We start from the raw sequence: 20,818 nt of genomic DNA, 5'->3' as shown, positions 1-20,818 counted from the left end.
GCCGCGCTCCTAGCCCCGCCCGAGGGGGAGAATCGGCCCCGGAAGTGGCCGTGAAGGCTGCCGTGGGTCACGGCCTGTCCCACGGTAGCCTTTACGATTCTCCGTTCCCACGCCGGGCGGGAGAATCGCGGGAGAGCCGCTCTGGCACCCCCCGCGATTCTCCCCCCCCCCCCCCAAAATGGCGTGTCACGTTTTGCGACATGCCGCTCAGAGAATCGCGGGCCGCCGTTTTTCACGGCGACCCGCGATTCTCCGACCCAGATGGGCCGAGTGGCCTGCCGTTCCCGACTGGTTCACGCTGGCGGCAACCACACCTGGTCGCTGCCGGCGTGAACATGGCGTCAAAAGCTGCTTTGTGGCTTGTGGGGGGCAGAGAGGGGAGTGAGCACCACGACCGTGCTCGGTAGGGGACTGGCCTGCGATCGGTGCTAACCGATCGTCAGGCCGGCGTCTCAAAGGGACGCACTCTTTCCCCTCCGCCGCCCCGCAAGATCAAGCCACCATGTCTTGCGGGACAGCGGAGGGGAAGACGGCAACCGCGCATGCGCAGTTTGGCGCCGGCCAACCTGCGCATGCGCGGCTGACGTCATTAGGCGCACCAGCCGCGTTATTCTCGGCGTGCCGGGCCTTGACGCCAGCGACAAGGCCCCGCAGCCGAGATTTACGGCATGACCCTTCTAGCCCCCGGGGGGGGGGAGAATAGGGGGCGAGGAGCGGCCTCCGATGCCGTCGTGAACCTCTCCGGGTTTCACAACGGCGTCGGACCTTGCGGAGAATTCCGCCCAAGGACTCTACACGTAGCCAGACAGGTAGGATACTAGGCTTATTCTACTAGTCTTCAATACAATACTCCCTCGCTCTTCACACCCATCTTCCCCGACCTGCTCCCAGGCAAAGGTTTATATCCTGTGGGGGATCCTCCAATTGGGAGGAAACTCTGCCCCCCTAATCACCTGGGGAGCTCGTATTCCAATGTGCAGGAGGAGAATCTAATACAATGTAGGTTCAAGCCCCTATGGGCTTGGATGGGCTTTACACCAGGTAAAGTCAGCAAATTATATTTCCTTCTCTAAAGGACATTCGTGAACCAGAGTGGTTTTTACAACAATTGATCATTTTCATGGTCACTGTTACTGAGACAAGCTTTATATTCTAATTTATTAATTAAATTTAAGTTCCTCCAGCAGCTGTGTGGGGCTTGAACCCCTAGCCCCAGTCTTATCCTGGGCCTCTGGATTACTAGCCCACTACACCATCATATTTTTTTTTTAAATGTTTTTTTATTGAGTTTTCATATTTTATATATGACAAATTACAAGTTATTAGAGAGAGAGAAAAAAAAAAGGAAAACACAAAAATTTAACATGAATATTTACAGGTAAGCATCTTCATAACAATAATTGTGGCCGCCCCCTTTAGCCAGCATACATATTTTACATTCCCCAATATGGCCGAGGCACATGTTTATAGGCATTTATTTATAGTTTGGTTTTGGGCCTTGGCTTGCCATCAAACCCCCATACCGACTACACCATCATATGGCCCAAAATATAAATATGAAGTATATTGTGGTTTAGGAGTAAGTTGACTTTGAGGCCTGTTAATGTTCACTGTATTGACTCTCACGTGAAGTACAATCATGTGAACATGAAAACTGTAGACACGTTCCTGAGATTTCCTCATGTACAAATTGTCCACAACCTCAGATAATTACCCCAATGATATTATCAAAATAAACTCAGCCAAGCAGGTTCATTTGTGAGCATGGGTCCTGTTTCAGAGTGTGCTGGCTCACCCATCTAATCTCCAGTGAGCACATGCCATAATTTGGAGTTATTTCTTAAACCTAGGATTGTTAATCCTGTACGCAGTGGAGGAAAAACATCCCGTTTTCAATCTTGACGTTTTTCCGATGGAAACTATAATATAGCAAACATGAAACAGGGTCTGACTTTGAAACATGCAAATCTTAATGTCTGGAATTCCATCAATTGTAATTTTTTCTGAATACTTCACAAATAGCACAAAATATCATTTTTTAAAAAAACTTTTGTATGCTTATTGGACGTTTGCTGAATCCACTGCCAATATTTGATAACTGGGATTAAATACATGTGAGAGAATGAGGTGGTTTCATTCAAGGTTAAACACTTCCCAGATCTAAGTTTTGAAGGTGTTATTTGAATTGATGAAATATCCTTGTTTCTATAAATGTGATTACTTGTTTTAACCTGTGTAAATCTAATTAAGTTTCTGACACTTTCTGTCATTTGATAAATTGAAGTTATAGTAGGAACTTTCAATAGATTTCAGTAAACAATCTACTCCAATTATAGTTACTTATTAGACCTGGGCTCCGTTAAAGTACAAGTGATAGCTTCAGATTCAAGATGGTCAAGTACGCCATTTATTTCAAGAAATATTGTCAAACTATTTGAACAAACAAATACAATGATTTAAGAAATCCTTCTCCAACAGAATGGAGATCTTGTGGCACAGTAGCACTCCTGCCTCTGAGTCAGAAGCTCGGGGTTCTAGTCCCACCCAAGGACTTGATGACCAAGGAAGGTGCATTCATAATGCAGCCAAACAGGTTGAATGTGTCCGACATGCCAATGGCTGGTGGTAAGAGTCAGGGTGTGCTGCCGCGGAACGGAGGACTCCGCCGGCGTAGAATTCATCACATTGAATAATCCTCCCTTCTCCTGATCCTTCTCTCCCCCACGCCTCGCTTCTGCTATGCATTACAATAAAAAACAACCCACCTTGGCTGGATTGGGATTCTTGGGGCGCGATTATCCGCACCCGCGAAAAATCGCGAAATTGTCGTAATAAACCGGCGCGTTTTACGACGGTCGTGAAGGGTCCATTTCCCGACGTATTCACTTCCGGGAAATGGGCTAGTAACGCGGCCGCGTCAATCACGTGCGCGATGACGACGGAACGCGGCGACGACACGATCACGCCCACGTGACGCCGCCCGACACCGTAAAAAGGCGCGGGCGAGCACAGAATCTGTCGGCCATGATGTCGGAGCCCAGGAGAGATGCACCTCGTTTTGTGGAGGCCGATGTCGAGACTCTGCTCGATGCTGTCGAGCAGAGGAGGGGCATCATCCGCCCGCGGAGAGGGCATCGCCAACCTGCCAGCGCGGTACGCCAGGCCTGGCGTGAGGTGGCCGCTGCCGTCAGTGCTGTGGGGCAGAGCCCTCGCTCTGCAGAGCAGTGCCGGAAAAAGCTACACAACCTCACCAGGGCTGCCAGGGTAAGTGCCAAGAAGGTGCCCCCTGGTCACAACCATCCCTCCCCCCCCACTTTACTTAATCACCCACCTCCCCCCCTTGGCACGGGGGGGTAGAGGGGGATTGGGGCAGAGTTATTTGAGGATGGTTCACAAAGTTGTCACAGACCCACCGCTCTGGCCCCGTGGAGAGATGCAATCGTCTTATGACAACTTGACCCCCAAACTGTGCCAGTATCTGAACGGACTGCTGATACCTGCCGTATTGTAATGATCTACCTATGTCCCCTCCCCCAACAGGCCAAGTCCGCTCACAACAACCGTGAGCGGCACAAGACTGGAGGGGGTTCGCCCAACCTGCACCCCCTCACCACCTTTGAGCAGAGGGCACTTGACCTTGTTGGGGGGTCTGCCACCCGGGATGTCGCGCTATGCGAGGTTGGCGGATCTGCAGCAAGTGAGACAACCCTCCTTGACAAACACCCACCCCTCCCCCATCCTCTGTCCCTTCACACACCCTGCCCACTTGGACACCTCCCCCATCCTCTGTCCCTTCACACACCCTGCCCACTTGGACACCTCCCCCATCCTCTGTCCCTTCACACACCCTGCCCACTTGGACACCTCCCCCATCCTCTGTCCCTTCACACACCCTGCCCACTTGGACACCTCCCCCATCCTCTGTCCCTTCACACGCTGCCCACTGGGACCGTCCAGCGGCCTGCCGAGCAAATCTAAATAACCCGTCTCATTCTCTTCCCTAGGACATGCTGCCGAACGACCAGGGCCGTCTGGCTGCAGACGGACACAGGCACCTGCCACCACCTCACCCGGGGCCGCACGACAGAGGGTGCCCGATCAGCGGGGAGTCCCATCCTCCCCAACCCAATCTTCGGATCAGGACACCCAGAGGGTGGCGAGAACATAACCCCCGGAAATGGCCAGGGATAACCCTCCGGACTCTGAGCGGCCCCACACCATTGAGGAGGGGCTAAATTGCGAAAACATCGGGCTTGCGGCACTGCTATCTCCCACAACATCCATCATCCCAGAGACACTCACCCCGGTTGGCCTATTTAGTGATGAGTCTCCTGGACCACAGTCTGGTTTGCACATCACAGCTGAGCAAGTACAGCAGGTGGAGGTCGGAGCAACCGAGGGCCCGGACTCGCGGAGGCCAGACCAGGCCCAGGATGCAGCTGGCTCCCAGACGTTTTCGGAGTTCCTGGAGTTTCTCAACCCACCCGCACAGCCGATGCCTCAAGAAACCCAGGGAAACAACGACGGGATGTGGGCTTCCTTCCAGACTCTGCAGACGCTGTTAGAGGAGTCGAACCGCGTCCACGAGCAGGGAGTGGTGCCACTCATGGCAGAGACCCAGTCCGACACCGCACGGATGGCATCCGCGGTGGAGGCAATGGGTCAGGTTATGCAAGGCATTGGGGTTCATATGCACGCGTCATCCTCGGCCCTGGACAGGGTTGCCCTCTGACAGGCAGCAATGTGCCAGAGGCAAAACGACATTGCCGGCGCCCTGCAGGCCTTGGCCCAGTCTCACCAGGTCATTGGCCAGTCGCAGCAGTCAGTCGCCGAGAGCATCAACCGCCTGACACATGTGCTGGATGGCGTTGTGCACACACAGGTTGAGATCGCACAGTCCCTGGCGGGAATGTCTAACTCCCTGGACTCCGTCTCTGCAAACCTTCAGATCCTGGTGGATACCGTTGCAGGCCTCCAGGACTGGCAGCGCCAGGTGTCGGTGGTGCGACGGGGCACCTCCCCACTCGCACCTCTGTCCCAAAGTGAGGCCCAGGGGCCACCGGGCTCCCCGAGGGAGGAGGAGGTTTCGGGGCCCGTCCCATTAAGTCCATCACGGGATGTCCCGGAATTCTCGGCCTCCCCCCGTCCCATCCCTGGTGCATCGGGTGGGCAGCAGGCAGAGCAGGGTGGCACAATGTCACCCGAGACGCCCGCAGAGCACCCTGGCCCATCAAGGCCCGGTCGCCCCAGGAAACACTTAGCCAAGGAGAAACGAGTCGAGGGGGGCGATTCGCAGCAGTCCTCCTCCACTCCTGCTGTATCATCTGGGGAGTCACTTAGACGTAGTGGTAGGGCCCGTAAGGCAATTAAGATAGACACTGAGTAAGTTGGCACGGGTGAAGGGCACAGTTTAGTTGTAGGGGCTAGGGAACCTGTAAATAATTTTTAACATTAAATGCACTGTTCCACCTTACTTGTAATACCGTGTGATTGTTCCACAGCCACAGGATTTGTGATGGTGACCGAGTGTCGCTGGGGTTGACGAGCGGTGAAACTTCGGTGCCGGGTGTGCAGTCCCTGACCCTCCCCCCACCCCCTCCCACAGCTAGCCCACGCGGGCACGTGATGGAGTGTCCGTGACGATCTCAGCGGCCACCAAGGTGGATGGTTCAGCTATTGCCATGGGTCAGACTCTCTCTAACGATTCTGAGCTCACAGCTCATCGCAGAGCGGGCTGTCATCATTCCACATGGCACTGATCACACCCGCTGACACAGCCATCAATGTTGTGCCATACCGTCTGGATTCAGTGGTAAGGGTGATGTCGAAGTGGAGCAGTGTACACTGAGAGGGGGTGGGGGGGGTTGTGGTGGTGGAAGTTGTGTGTTGACCCTCTGCACGACTAGCGATGCAGGTGGTGGTTTGGTGTTCAGCGGGGACGTCACATGCGATGCGGGAACCGTGCTGCCACCAAGGCGTCGCGTGCCCGCCGTCCTCGCCGGGTCTGTCGTGCCGCCTCCTGGACATCACCAGCACCTGGGTCGTGTCTGCGTTCTACGCCCGCCACTCCACCAGCCTCCTCCTCCTCCCTCTCCTCCTCCACCTCCTCCTCCTCCTCCTCCTCCTCCTCCTCCTCCTCTGTGCTGGCACCACTGCCACTGGCTTCTCCCTCTGCCTCCTGCAGCAGGTCATCTCCCCTCTGCATCGCGATGTTGTGCAGCGCACAGCAGACCACTACAATGCGAGCAACCCTTTCGGCCTGGTACTGCAGGGCCCCTCCGGAGCGGTCCAGGCACCTGAATCTCATCTTCAGGAGGCCAAGGCAGCCCTCCACCACACCCCTGGTTGCTGCATGGGCCTCGTTGTATCGGGTTTCTGCATTGGTCTGAGGCCTCCGTATAGGCGTCATCAGCCAAGACCTCAGCGGATAACCCCTGTCGCCTAGCAACCAGCCCCTCAGCCGGGGGGGACGTCCCTCAAACATCGCAGGGATGAACGACTGCGCCAGTATGTAGGAGTCATGAACACTCCCTGGGAACCTTGCAGAGACATTCATGATCCTCATGTGGGGGTTGCATACCACCTGGATATTCATGGAGTATGTCCCCCTTCTGTTTGTGAACACGTCCCTGTCTCCTGCAGGCGAGCGCATGGGGACGTGAACACAATCGATTGCCCCCTGCACCCTCGGTATCCCGGCCACACTGGCAAATCCACGAGCTCGTGAGTCTTGACTTGCTTGGTCCTCGGGAAAGGTGATGTAGCGGTCCGCGATGGCATAGAGGGCGTCGGTCACATCCCGGATGCACCTGTGCACCGATGACTGGGAGATCCCGGAGACGTTCCCGCTCGGAGACTGGAAGGAGCCGGTAGCATAGAAGGTAAGAGCGACCGTCACCTTGATGGCAACCGGGATCGCGTGTCCTCCCCCCGTTCCACGTGGGGCGAGGTGCGACAGGAGTTGGCAGATATGTATCACCGTCTGCCTACTCAGCCGGAGTCTCCTCCTGCAGATGATGTCCGTCATTGTTAGGAAAGAGACCCGGACATGGTACACCCTTGGCTTTGGTCGTCGCCTCTGGCGCCGTGGCTGCACCCTCACTCTCTCCTCTTCCTCTTCCTCCTCCTCCTCCTCCCCATGCTGCTCGACGACTGGCAACTCCTCGGCCCTTCCCTGTGCTGCTGCAGCTGGCCCTGCATCCACTGCGGGTTGTGGGTGTGGATGCTGCTGCATCGCCAAATGCAGTGCAGCGGCCCCAACCACTGCGCAGAACATAGCCGTTCTGTTCACAGACATTGTGCTAACCTACAGAAGGGTGGTAGGGGGCAGGGAAACGGGACATGTTAGACGGAGGTTAGTCGACACCTCGGCAGCCGCCAGCCACGGGATACCTGTGTGTCCCGGTGGCCTGGATGCGCTGCTGACACGCGGGCAGCCTAACCCCTGGTCACTTTCTGCATCCAACGGCCAGTAAACTATGTCCTCCTCACGGGTGCGTCAGTGGCCTGTGGCCGTAAGCCACAGGGCAACCAGCGGCTGTGTCCTCGTGACCGGCAAGCCATGGCATGGTGGCAGACATTTTGTTACGGCGTTGGACGGCTCACTCGCTCACTCTCTACCTAACCCCCCCCCACTCCCACTCCCCCCCGTCTCCCCCACTGCCCCCCCGTCTCCCCCACTGCCCTCCCCCGTCTCCCCCACTGCCCCCCTGTCTCCCCCACTGCCCCCCCCGTCTCCCCCACTGCCCCCTCCGTCTCCCCCACTGCCCTCCCGTCTCCCCCACTGCCCCTTCCGTCTCCCCCACTGCCCCCTCCGTCTCCCCCACTGCTCCCTCCGTCTCCCCCACTCCCCCCGCTCTGGACCCCCCCTCCCGTTCTCAGGGATGCCTTCCCCGTTGTGGCCAGACTCGAGCGGTGCGCTGAGCGGTGCGCTGAGCGGTGCGCTAACCTCCTGGAAGCAGTCGTCAGCCAGCACGACTAGTTGACGAACTTAAAAAGCAGGTGTGTTTCACGCCGTGCAAACAGGGCGCGATGACGTCGGGACTTCGGCCCATCCGGGCCGGTGAATAGCGGGGGGGGGGGCTATTAGTAGCGATTCTGGTCGTGTCGGGGGCGTGAAGGAGGCGTTTTGTCGGGAATGGCGACTCCGAGATTTTGCGGGGTTCGGAGAATAGCGGGAGGGCGTCGGAACAGCGTCGCCGTAAAAATTTGCGACGCCCGCTATTCTCCGACCCGTCGTGAGTGCGGAGAATCGCGCCCTTTATTCTTGCTGGAAGTACATCCACACCCATGGGGAGGGGGGTGTGTGTGTGTGTGTGTGTGTGTAGAGAACCCCGCCACCAGCGAATGGTACGCCACCCAGAAACATGCAACTGGGCCGCCAGAGAATCCAGACCCTTATTTCCATTTCTGAGAAACTTAGAGTGGGCTGACTGCAAAGGTCAGAATTGGCACTGAAGAACAAGCACGGTATTGCATTACAGGAACAACTGTACAGTGGCTGACTAAGAGTTAGAAGAGGGAAGTGATTGCAAAATAATTTGTTGTCTCTGAAGTATAACGACACCGATTACAAGCCACACTTTTGAGGAAACAAGATGGTAGACATTAGGCTGGATTCTCCAACCCTCAGCCACATGGAAGTTGACAGCAGCAGGCGGTGCGCTGTTGACTGGCAGCAGGATTCTCTGTTCCCACCACTGTCAATGGGATTTCCCATCAAAGTCACCCTACACCACCGGGAAGCCAGTGGGCAGGGGTGCACTACTGGCAGTACCAGAGAATCCCGCCACCGCCAGTGAGCGGCCGGAATATTCCAGCCATAGTATGTGTGAGCTCTAATGAGTTTGGCAATTAATTGAACTTGTCTGAACACCCAAAGCACTTCCAGTTTTATGCCTTACCCAGGGGAAGGGAAACTAGGGTCAGCCAGAGATGGAGCCTGATGTCCTATTCACTTACGTAACACATACATCTAACCATACTTGGATCAATGGTTCTAGCATCGTGGAATTCTACAACGTAAAATTTTAATGCAAAACAGATGAGAATATATTCATTTCACAGTGTCATGAAACATAAATTAAAACCATTCCACAATTCACAAAAAAATGTTCACATTACTTCTTGTTGTTTTAGTATTAATAAATTAATATATATTCATTGCTTCAAGTGCAGATTCATATTTTATCACACTGCAGTGCTGAGTACATTAACAAGCCTCATGTTACCATACCTCCGCCAGGCCCGCAGAGAAGTGGTTACAGTTCTTGTGCATGAGATGGTAGGCATTGCCCTTGAATTCCTTCCCAAGCTCTTCGATAATTTTGTCGACATCTTCTTCTGTGAAGTCTGTCGTGCCAAGAGCGATGGCCTCTCTGAATAAAAAACAATAATTTTGTTTTCAGAAATATATTTGGTGTCTGCAGATCTCCCATTGGCATTGCTCATGTGAATCAGAGGGTAGGCTGTATATGACAATAAAGATATCCTACCATGTATTTATAGATTACCACCACTAGACTAAGTCATTTTGCATATTTAATACATGGCATTATGTATCATAAAGCTGTCACTTTCATGATTCAGTACATTTCTGTGACACTTTAAATCAGTGTGGTGAATGTATAATATAAATTCACACCGTATATCACTGTGTCCCTGTGGGCTCCTTCTGTGAGCCGTTGCGTGGCTCTGCCCACAGGGGGAGATGAGGAGCATGTACAGGGCTCCGCCCTTGGCTCCACCCATAGCTCCGCCCACAATCGGAAGTATAAAGTGCTACGTGCTTGCGAGCCTGCCTTCAGTTCAGCTAGTCGCAGGCAGGCTCAGTTGTAAGTCGATTAAAGCCACAGTTTACTTAAACTCGTGTCTCTGAGTGAATTAATGGTCGCATCAATCAGTAGCTTCGACTTTTCCCAAGATCCCTATTTTAAAAAAAACTCATATTACATTTCTTATATTTGGGATAGATGCCTGAACTGTGAAACCAATGTGTCTGCCATCTTTTTCTGCCTCCAGCCCTTGGCTGTCTTTTCCCAATTTCCTCCTCTCTCAACTCCTAAGTCCCTTAAGACTTTTTTTGGTTTAAACAACAACGGTTTCCAAAGCAAAACTGACAGGTTTAACCACCATAAGAACCACAGGATATCTCTCTCCCATCTGTCCTGACTCAGCGACTTCACATGTTTTTCAGATGTGGGCCCTAGTTAAGGAACAGGCCCTTCCAGCCTGCTCCACCATTCAATGTGATCATGACTGACCTACTACCTGTTCAGATGTCTCATAGTAACAAGGGTACCACAGTTCAGTCTCATTCAGTCCTCATTAAAGCTACCCAGCATGATCATTGGATGCTCATCAACAAAGACTGCATTTCTAATCTCTTGGTGACAGATGCTGATAATACTCCTCATATTCCATCACCACTTGGGTAAAATTGGATTAGATTGGATTTGTTTATTTTCACATGTACCGAGGTACAGGGAAAAGTATTTTTTTGCAAGCAGCTAAACAGATCATTAATAATCTGAAAAGAAAAGAAAAGAAAATACATAATAGGGCAAGTCCAGGTACACAATGTAACTACATAACACCGGCATTAAGTGAAGCATACAGGGGTCTTGTGTTAATCAGGTCAGTCCATAAGAGGGTTGTTTCGGAGTCTGGTAACAGCGGGGTAGAAGCTGTTTTTGAGTCTGTTTGTGCATGTACTCAGGCTTTTGTATCTCCTGCCCGATGGAAGAAGTTGGAAGAGTGAGTAAGCCATGTGGGAGGGGTCTTTGATTATGCTTCCCGCTTTCCCCAGGCAGCGGGAGATGTAGATGGAGTTAATGGATGGAAGGCAGATTTGTGTGATGGACTGGGTTGAAGGTGTCTGTGGTCTTAGGCTGAGCAATTGCCATACCAGGCTGTGATGCAGCCAGATAGGATGCTTTCTATGGTGCATCTGTAAAAGTTGGTAAGAGCTAACATGGACATGCCAAATTTCCTTAGTTTCCTGAGGAAGTATAAGCGCTGTTGTGCTTTCTTGGTCGTAGCGTCGACGTAAAATGAAATAACCCAGCATGTAGGCAGAGTTAAGTCTGAGATCTTTCTCCCTGTATGGTTTCAAACTGATTATAGTGCATTTAATAATTGAACCACCAGGGGCTCACAACTGAATTTTCAACAAAGCATTTATTGATACAATCCAGGAACCTAAACAGCTTCTGTCAGAAGAAGCTCCAAGTGGCAGCAGAAGGCTTAAACTGCATTAATAGATAGAGGTCTGAGAGTGAGACTTGACAGTGAAGCCTGAATCACAGGGCACATTCACAGAGCAAGGCTTGAATTACAGAGAGAGGCCTGAATTACAAATTGAGGCCTGAATCACAGAGCGAAGGCTGACACACAGGGAGAGATGCCTGACTCACAGAGCAAGGCCAGACCCGAGTCAGCCTCCATATAGTAAGCAATCATGACAATGGGCTGGAAGTTGCATTTGTCACAGACTGAAGGGCTAATTTTAGAAATAGTGAAAATCACAAAAAATGGCAGGATACTGGTTTAAGCAAACGTTAAATTAAAAATAATCTTTATTAGTGTCACAAGTAGGCTTACATTTTCTTTCCGATTTAGGGGCAATTTAGCGTGGCCAATTAACCTACCCTGCACATCTATTTGGGTTGTGGGGGTGAAACTCATGCAGACACAGGGAGAATGTGCAAACACTGACAGGGCCGGGATCGAACACGGGTCCTCAGTGCCGTAGGCAGCAGTGCCAAGCACTGTATCACCGTGTCACCCTAAGTAAGCTTACATTAACACTTCAATGAAGTTACTGTGAAAAGCCCCTAGTCCCACACTGCAGCGTCTGTTCGGGTACACAGCGGTAGAATTCAGGATGTCCAATTCACCTAACAAGCACGTCCTTCGGGAGGAAACCCACGCAGATACAGGGAGAATGTGCAGACTTCGCACAGACAGTGACCCAAGCCAGGAATCAAACCCAGATCTCTGAAGCTGTGAAGAAACAGTGCTAACCACTGTGCTACTGTGCCACCCTCAGTTTGAATGAGGTAAATCCAACTTCATCATTACATAGGGGGTTACATCTGTGAAAAAACCTGGCTAGTTTACAGCCTATACAAAATTTTGTGGAGTTTTTGTTTAACCATGATTGGGAGCATAAATTACTTTAGTTACAGAGTCTCGCCTTGCTCCATTCTTAGCTGGAAGTTTGCAATCTGAAGCTTTTTCTAAAAGGAGCTGTTATGTTCCTGGATTTGCTCATTAAATGCCTTTGTGGCAATTTAAGTGAACAGCTATGTGGTGGGCCACTTGTTAAATGCGCTAATCAGTTTGGCACTAAGCTGCACAGACCAGAAGAATTAACTCTGAACATGTACTGGGTTATTTCATTTTAAAGAAGGTGATGACGGGGCAGTTACAGTGTTTATTTGGTAATGTGCAGTATGCTACAAGTAGAGCTATGCATAAATATGAGACAAGTGTCAGGGGAGTAAAGTACTAACAGTCAATGTAAATAAAACACAGGCATCTTTGAATGGACCTCCATATACAGAGTTTATAAGAGTTGAGTAATGTGCTTTTAGACTCTGATTAGTTTGGAGTCCTGTCAGTAAAAAAGTTTGGAAACTGAATTTATATCAATGGGAATTAAGGTTTGCATTAACAGCAAAAATGAAAGACTAGTGTTGACATAACACTTTTCACAGCCACTGGATATCACAAAGCACTTTAGAACCAATCAAGTACTGTAGTCACTCAGGTAGTGTAGAAAAGATGGCAGCCAATTTGTGCGCAGCAAGCTCCCATAGACAGCAATGTGATATTGGGCAGATAATCAGTTTTGGTGATTCTAACAGAGGTATAAACATTGGCCAGGGCACCAGGAATAACTTACCTGCTCTTTTTCAGGGTAGCGCCATGGAATCTTGTGTGTCCAATCAACCTGGCAAAGCCTCAATTTAACCTCTCATTCACAAGGTTGCACCTCTGACAGTGCAGCACTCCCTCAGTACTGCACTGGAGCATCAGCCTTGATTTTTGTGTTCAAGCTCTGGATTGGGATTGGATCGAAAATAGGCCATTTGGCCCTTGTGATTCAGAGGCAAGAGTGCTACCAACCTAGTTATAGCTGACACCAGTGAGTCAGTAGGCTTTGGATTCAAACCCCAACATGAAATTTCAATATAAAATGACATTTCAGGAAGTGGCACGGTTAGGGTTATTGATCACACTGCCCTTGTGGGATCTTGTTGCAGAGTTTGATTACGTAACGTCTGTAGCTGCACTTCATAAGTAACTGTCGCTGTGAAATGCTTCCAGGCTTCTTGAGGTTAGTCAAAGCAGCTTCTTTCTTTTTTTTCTTTCTTTCAAGTGTTTGTAATGTAATTTCTTGAAGCATAAAATGCAGATTCTGCATAGTGCGCTGTATTATTCTTTGTCAAGAAAAGTGCCATAATAAGTGATAGTCCATTAACCAAATATACAATAATGTTCACGTGAATGATAATCAGAAGTTACCCAGCGGTTGCTATTTACAAAATGCTGTTTGAGAGTGAGATATTTCTCACCCCGCTAAACGTGACGCTCAGCAGACTTTAACTTCAGTCCGCTGAAACGACCCCCTGTTGTAGGATTGGATTCTTCTTTTTCTTGAGCTCTGCTGGAAGGCAAGTCCTTGGCAATTATTCTGCTAACTTTGGCGAAGCGCTGTTATTTGTTTTGCTATGGTCAGGAAAAGGAGGCAGACCTTATAATCTACCTCAGCTGGAACAGGGGTCACATCTGTGCTGTTGCCGTGAGCCTCATGCACATGCTGACCACACAGACAACTGAGCAAAGCAGCCCTACCACCATCTCCCCCCCCCCCACCCCCCCCCCCCCCTCCCCACCCCCCACCCCTACCATTCTCTACCCTTGCAATTTTGCATTAAGACACAGTAATCACACACTGATCCTGATACATGCATTGTCAGTAATCACTGCACTTAGACTGATACTGATATGAAGTGGAGATGCCGGTGTTGGACTGGGGTGGGCACAGTAAGAAGTCTTACAACACCAGGTTAAAGTCCAACAGGTTTATTTGGAATCACTAGCTTTCGGAACACAGCTCCTTTATCATATAAGTTTCCTTGATCTGATGAAGGAGCAGTGCTCCACACCAGCCCCTGTAGCCCTATGCCATGTTGCATCGGGGCCGGCGCGGAGAGGGAAGCCAACGTGCATGCGCGCAATCGCGCGAGTTGCATTGTGCACACGCAGACATGAAGTGCCCATTTGAGGCCAGTATCGGCAGCTGGAGCGGCATGGGTTGCTCTAGTGCTGTGCTAGCCTACTGAGGGGCTCAGAATCGCTGCTCCTGGGGGACTGCTGATGCCGTCGTGAACCCCCCTTCACCAGGCCGCCCCCGGAAGGATGCGACGGCGTTTACGATGGCGTCAACACTTAGTCTCAGAGTTTTGTACAGCTGCAACATGATCTCATGTCTCCGAAACTCAATCCCTCTACCAATAAAAGCTAACACACCGTACACCTTCTTAACAACCCTCTCAACCTGGGTGGCAACTTTCAGGGATTTATGTGCATGGACACCGAGATCTCTCTGCTCATCCGCACTACCAAGAATCTTACCATTCGCCCAGTACTCTGTCTTCCTGTTATTCCTTCCAAAATGAATCATCTCACACTTTTCTGCATTAAACTCCATTTGCCACCTCTCAGCCCAGCTCTGCAGCTTATCTATGTCCCTCTGTAACTTGTAACATTCTTCCGCACTGTCCACAACTCCACCGACTTTAGTGTCATCTGCACATTTACTCACCCATCCTTCTACGCTCTCCCCCAGGTCATTTATAAAAATGACAAACAGCAGTGGCCCCAAAATAGATCCTTGTGGTACACCACTAGTAACTGGACTCCAGTCTGAACATTTCCCATCAACCACCACCCTTTGTCTTCTATCAGCTAGCCAATTTCTGATCCAAACTGCTAAATCACCCTGAATCCCATGCCTCCGTGTTTTCTGCAATAGCCTACTGTGGGGAACCTTATCAAACGCTTTACTGAAATCCATATACACCACATCAACTGCTTTCCCCTCATCCACCTGTTTGGTCACCTTCTCAAAGAACTCAATAAGGTTTGTGAGGCACGACCTACCCTTCACAAAACCGTTAACTATCTCTACTCAAATTATTCCTTTCCTGATGATTATACATCCTATCTCTTATAAACCTTTCCAAGACTTTGCCCACAACAGAAGTACGGCTCACTAGTCTATGGTCAAATAACGGCATTGCAGCATGTGTTATTATGAAAAACTGCAAGAAAGGATGAAAAAGGAATCCACCCTGAAGAAGATGCCCAAGATCAAATGCCACCCATGGACTGTGATATTCCCAGCAGCCAAACTGTGGAGGTGAAAGATCTGAAAACGGTTGCAGAGAAAATGATGAGGTTCACTGTGGTATGGGCCTGCATGGTCGATGGGCCAAAATTAGAGCCTGTGGTATTTTCAAAATCATGCTGAACCTCAAATTCCTTGCATGTGTTTTTGTGTGCGCTCGTTGGATGGAGCAAAGTTATGGATTGAAAAATGTTATGAAATAGACCTCCTAGTGGCTTACATAAAGAATGCAACTTATTGGTGTGGGTACTGCTCAGCTCCCCTATAACTGAGGAGATCACAAGGTGCCTGCAAAAAAATAAACACTGCATTTCATTTATACCAGGGGGTCTACCATCCGTCATTCAACCTTTGCTGTTCCCTCCATGCAATAAGGAGAACCCCATTCTAAGACATATAAATACTATTCACGGACTTCCCCATTGTAACATTCCCCCCATGGTGGAAAGTCTCCCCCACCCCAGCCAGTGTGACATTGGTGCAGTTCACAACAGTTTTTGAAAAACGGGGAACTGTCGGACAGAACCCATTGGGGTCGCACAGTTAAATACAGCCCCCAGGGGAGAGAGGAGTTTGTCGGGGCAGCACCCTGACACAGGCCCCTGGCACTGCCCAGTGCCAGGGAACAGTGAAGGGGGCTGGGCTTCCATTGGGAGGGGTTCCGTGACCATGGGTGGGGGCTCCCTACGTTTAGAACTTTGTGTCAATGGCGGAGGAGGAGGGTTCCATGTTGATGGGGTGATTTGTGAAAAAGGGTGTCCCAGTCTCTCAGGATCCAAAGTTTTTAAAAATAAATTTAGAGTACCCAATTCTTTTTTTTTCCAATGAAGGGGAAATTTATCATAGTCGATTCACCTACCCTGTACATCTTTGGGTTGTGGGGTAAGACCCATGCAGACACAGGGAGAATGTGCAAACTCCACGCGGACAGCGAACCAGGGCCAGGATTGACGCTGGGTTCTTGGCGCTGTGAGGCAGCAGTACTAACCACTGTGTCACCGAGCTGCCCTTTACGGGAGGCAAGGTTCCTGGTGATGTCGTAGGAACCACTTCCTGTTTTTTTTTCCAAAGTGTAGAAACATTTGGCAGGAAAAGCCAGTGGCGCAGCCAGTGGGCTACATATCTGCCTGAGTGGACACTTTGAAAAAACCTGGCTAATTTTGCCCAATGAATTTGACAGTTTTAGAATAATTTTATTGCGATTAAGGGAACCTTTATATAATTAATTCATTCAATAAACCTTGCCACATTTATTTCATATGAATTACTGGTAATACATTTTTTTTCACATTTCAAAATGGCAGTTCACATTTTATACTCAGCCCCGGATTTTGGAAGGATTCCTTGGAGAATGTCAAAGGTTGATTTATATGCCACAATCTACGGTAATCACTGCACTCACCCTGATACGAATAGATTGGTATGTGGATAAATACAGTAGTCACTGCACTTACTCTGATACCTGTATTACCAAAACTCATATTTTTCTAACAATTTCCAAAATTTGGACAAGATCCCAGATTTTCGTGAAGGGATGGGCAAATGTGTTGAGCCCTTGTCCGGCTTCTGATGTGCAAGTCCTCGCTATGCACCTTATTTTTGTCTCTCAGAGATTTTGGCATGGAGCATTCGGGTGGTGTTTGGGTACTGAGGTGGGCTGATCAGAAGGGTTGCTTCAGTTTTGATGACATCACCTGAGCTCCTCACATCATTTGCATTCCCCTTATACCTCACCCCTCACCTCCTTGCTCATCCCATTCCACCTCAAGTCCTCATCATTCTGCCATCCCCCATACATTCCCCTCTATGTATCCCACATAGCCACTCATCCAATATCCACTATAGGCAGACTGCAGAACATTCAGAAAAAACTTCTGACAATCGAATAGAGCTGTACTGAAACACATTTCATTTAGAAAAGAAAACTAATTCAAAAAGCCATTCAAAAATATTTAAATCCCCTCAACTGGTAAAAACAAATAGTTACCCATTTGCCACACCAAAGGCAGAAAATCCTTTAATAACCTCTTAAAACGGTCCCTAAAAATGTAACACAGGTTCCTGCTGAGATTAGTGGCTCCGGAGATTTTAATAAATAAACAAGCATTCATAATAGGCTCAACCCCAATAACAACACTTGGAAGTGTAAACAATGGAGTCTAATAAAAATGAAAAAATGCCCTCTCTTTTTAAGCTGTTCTTTTTCAAAGCCCATTGCCAGTCACTGAATGGAGTAAACCGTGGGCGAAATTCTCCCAAAACGGGAAAAATCGTCAAACCGCCGTAAAACCCGGGCGGGTTTTACGGCATCGCGCCCCTTCCCGACGGGGGACCGATTCTGGTCCCCCGTCGGGGCTAGCAGCCCGACGTCGGAGGCCCCGACAAGTCGGGCTTAACGAAAATCGTTAAACCCGCTTGTCGGACTTAGCGCCGGCTGACGCGTCATATGACGTCAGCCGCGCATGCGCAGGTGGGAAGACGCCACCCGCGCATGCGCGGGTGACGTCATCGCGTTTTTGCGCGAAACCCGCGCATGCGCGGTCCGGGTTGCCCCTCAGCCGCCCCGCGTATTGATACTGCGGGGCGGCGGAAGGACAAATAGTGCGCGGGCATCGGGCCCGCTGCCCGCGATCGGTGGGCACCGATCGCGGGCCCATGGCACCCTTGGCACGGCCGTGGTACTGCCGTGCCAATCGGTGCCATGGTTATTTTTTTCCAGGTGGTCACGACGTTTTTACGAACGGCAGGACCAGGTGTGTTTGCCGTTCGTAAAAAGGTCGTAAAGGGCTGGGACTTCGGCCCTTCTAACAGCTGTGAATCGCTGCCGGCCGTAAAAAAACGGCGGCAGCGATTCGTGTCGGGATTTCGGCGGGGGGGTGGGAGAATAGCGGGAGGGCGTCAAAAAAGTCGGGAAGGCCCTCCCGCTATTCTCCCACCCGTCGTGGGGGGCGGAGAATTTCGCCCCAAGTATTTGGAGTTTTTTCTTAGTGCAGCAGGACTTTTTTTTTTCAAAGCTAAAAATCACAGATGAAAATAGAACAGGAGAATTTCCCAGCCCATTTTTCCACAGTTTTTAATGCATTATGACACTTTTCCCAATAAGAAATGTACTCTAATGCACCTCAGTACTTAAACGCTGGTCATTGCAATGGCCAACTTACCTTTTCAGGATAATCAAAACACATCTTCATTTACAATGTCTAATAGTTGCATTTGAAGTTGCCAAAATATTTAATACTTACAAGAATGTCCCTGACAACTCAGCAGGTTTCCCCCACTGATTTTGAAATCTCAGAACTGGTGGGCTTTTTCAGGGCTTCCAAAACACAGAAAGGGCAGCATGATGGCGCAAGGACAGCATGGTAGCTCAATGGTTCGCACTGTTGCCTCACAGAGGGGACCTGGGTTTGATTCTGACCTTGGGTGGCAGTCTTTGTGGAGTTTGCACATTCTCCCTGTGTCTGCATGCATTTCCTTTGGGTACTCCGGTTTCCTCCCTCAGTTCAAAGATGTGCAGGTTCAGTAGATTGGCCATGTTAAATTGCTGCTTAGTGTCCAAAAGGTTAGGTGAGATTACTGGGTTACGGGGATATGATGGGGGCATGGGCCTAAGTAGGTTTCTCTTTTGCAGCGTCAGTACAGCCTCGATGGGCTGAAGGGCCTCCTTCTTCACTGTAGTGATTCTATAATTCTGTTGTCGGAAAGCCACACCAGCACACAAAGAAAGTGTGGGCAAGAAAATGCTAATTTGCTATGTCCTCACAAGAGATACATGTGCATCTTGCACCCAAGGCCAGCCTGACCGATGAAATAACTTGACAAGAATATACAGAATCAGGGGGGCAAAGGAAATTTACTTCCACATTCAAAAAGTTCACAAAACAAGTTTTCCACTTCTATTGGAAGACAAAATCCAGGCCAAGTTTTCATGCCTCTTGCATGAATTGTAATGGTGCACAAAATCATGTTTAAACTCACCATATAAAGAAGAAACTGATTATAAAACAACCCTAAATTCCTAGACTCATATAAATCGCAAACGTTGGCGACATTGTAACACTAATGTATCCTAGGTGTTAATTCCAATAATTATATGCTGAGGAAGAATGGGCAGACTTTGAGGACCCAGCCCCAGAATGGGCAGGGCCAGATACTGCAGTGAGTCATTCCAAACTCCATTGAATACAGCAGGACAGTAAAAGTCCCCCGATGGGATGGTCCATCAAATTCCGCCCAATGAGTTTGAAGCTAGCCTGTATCTTAAAACAGGTTAATTTCCAGTCATCCAGAGTGAACTGGTTTACATACTCCTCCAATGATTCCCTAATCCTTCCCTAATATGGGAACCACTGTGCTTAACTATCAACTTTAAGGCTGTGTTCTATTGCAGCACAATTTCAACTTTAACACTAGGAATGTGAGGGAGGTCAGAGCATTAAAATTGATTTAAAATAGTTACTAAATTATTTTTATATGAGAAGCTATCTAACTCAACATGGTGTCAGGAAAATAGAGGTCAGTTTTAAGCAATTTATATTTGTATTGTAAACATTAGAAACAAGATATGATTTTAATCATATATAGGTATAACTTAATGTTTCTGTGGCCTGGAAGGGTAAAATGTATTCTTAGATTCATACTGGGCAAAGGTGTTTGTGTGTGTGGGCACTGGTGAAGTTCCATCTGTGTTTCTATTGTGCTTAGAGAGAGCTACGTATGAAGAATAAATAAAAGACACAAGCATGTGGATTTTGCTTAGCAACTGGGGTCTTGTAAGGTAGAGAAGCTTTTAAGTTTTAGTTCAGCTAACTTGACAGCAGTTGAAGATAGATAATGAGAAAGAAGTCATCTCTCAAAACTCTGCTAGAAGAGTTGGTTTTTAACACTAGAGAGGAAACATCTCTCTCAGCTTTGCTAGGAGAAAAGCAATACCATTGATTAATGGTTAACAAAACAATTGCAGAGATCTGAAGGACAGCAAGTTAAGGAAACTAGATAAATTAAGAGAAGTCTTAAGTTAATGGTACTAGAACAGAGCACGGTTTAGTACAGACAGAAAGAGTTGAGAAGAAGGCTGAGACACCAGAAAGATATCGGAAGTAATTTTTAGGTGTGTGAGATTTTACTACAACCTGTGGGACGTGAGTTGAAATAATTATGGAAATCATTGGCTGGATCTCGGAGTTTGTGTAAAAGCAGTTAAGACAAAATAAATCCTAAAGGGGTTGGTGCAAAATCCTGGACTGGGTTCGCTGTTAAAGGTGCAGTGGTAGCTTTGTTTAAAAGTATCATTTGTAAAACCTGGTCTGTTTTTCGGAATGCAAACCACTAAGGGAAAGCATACTTATGAGAGAAGATTTTAAAGTGCATTTTTGAGAGTGGAATTTGGAAACTCAAGTG

General features: G+C 49.2%; 1 protein-coding gene across 1 annotated transcript in view; it reads right to left on the bottom strand.

Moving 5' to 3' along the window:
* Positions 1 to 20,818, bottom strand: part of LOC119957009 (deubiquitinase DESI2) — a 215,294-nt gene that overhangs the window by 23,404 nt on the left and 171,072 nt on the right. Inside the window, exon 4 of the mRNA XM_038784596.1 lies at positions 9,236 to 9,377. Coding sequence (XP_038640524.1) covers positions 9,236 to 9,377 — 142 coding nt within the window. The remainder of the gene's footprint in view (positions 1 to 9,235; positions 9,378 to 20,818) is intronic.

Source organism: Scyliorhinus canicula, chromosome 2, assembly GCF_902713615.1.
Source record: "Scyliorhinus canicula chromosome 2, sScyCan1.1, whole genome shotgun sequence".
Classification (NCBI taxonomy): domain Eukaryota; kingdom Metazoa; phylum Chordata; class Chondrichthyes; order Carcharhiniformes; family Scyliorhinidae; genus Scyliorhinus; species Scyliorhinus canicula.
Note: the sequence above shows the minus strand (reverse complement) of the source record. Positions and strands in the feature narration are given on the sequence as shown.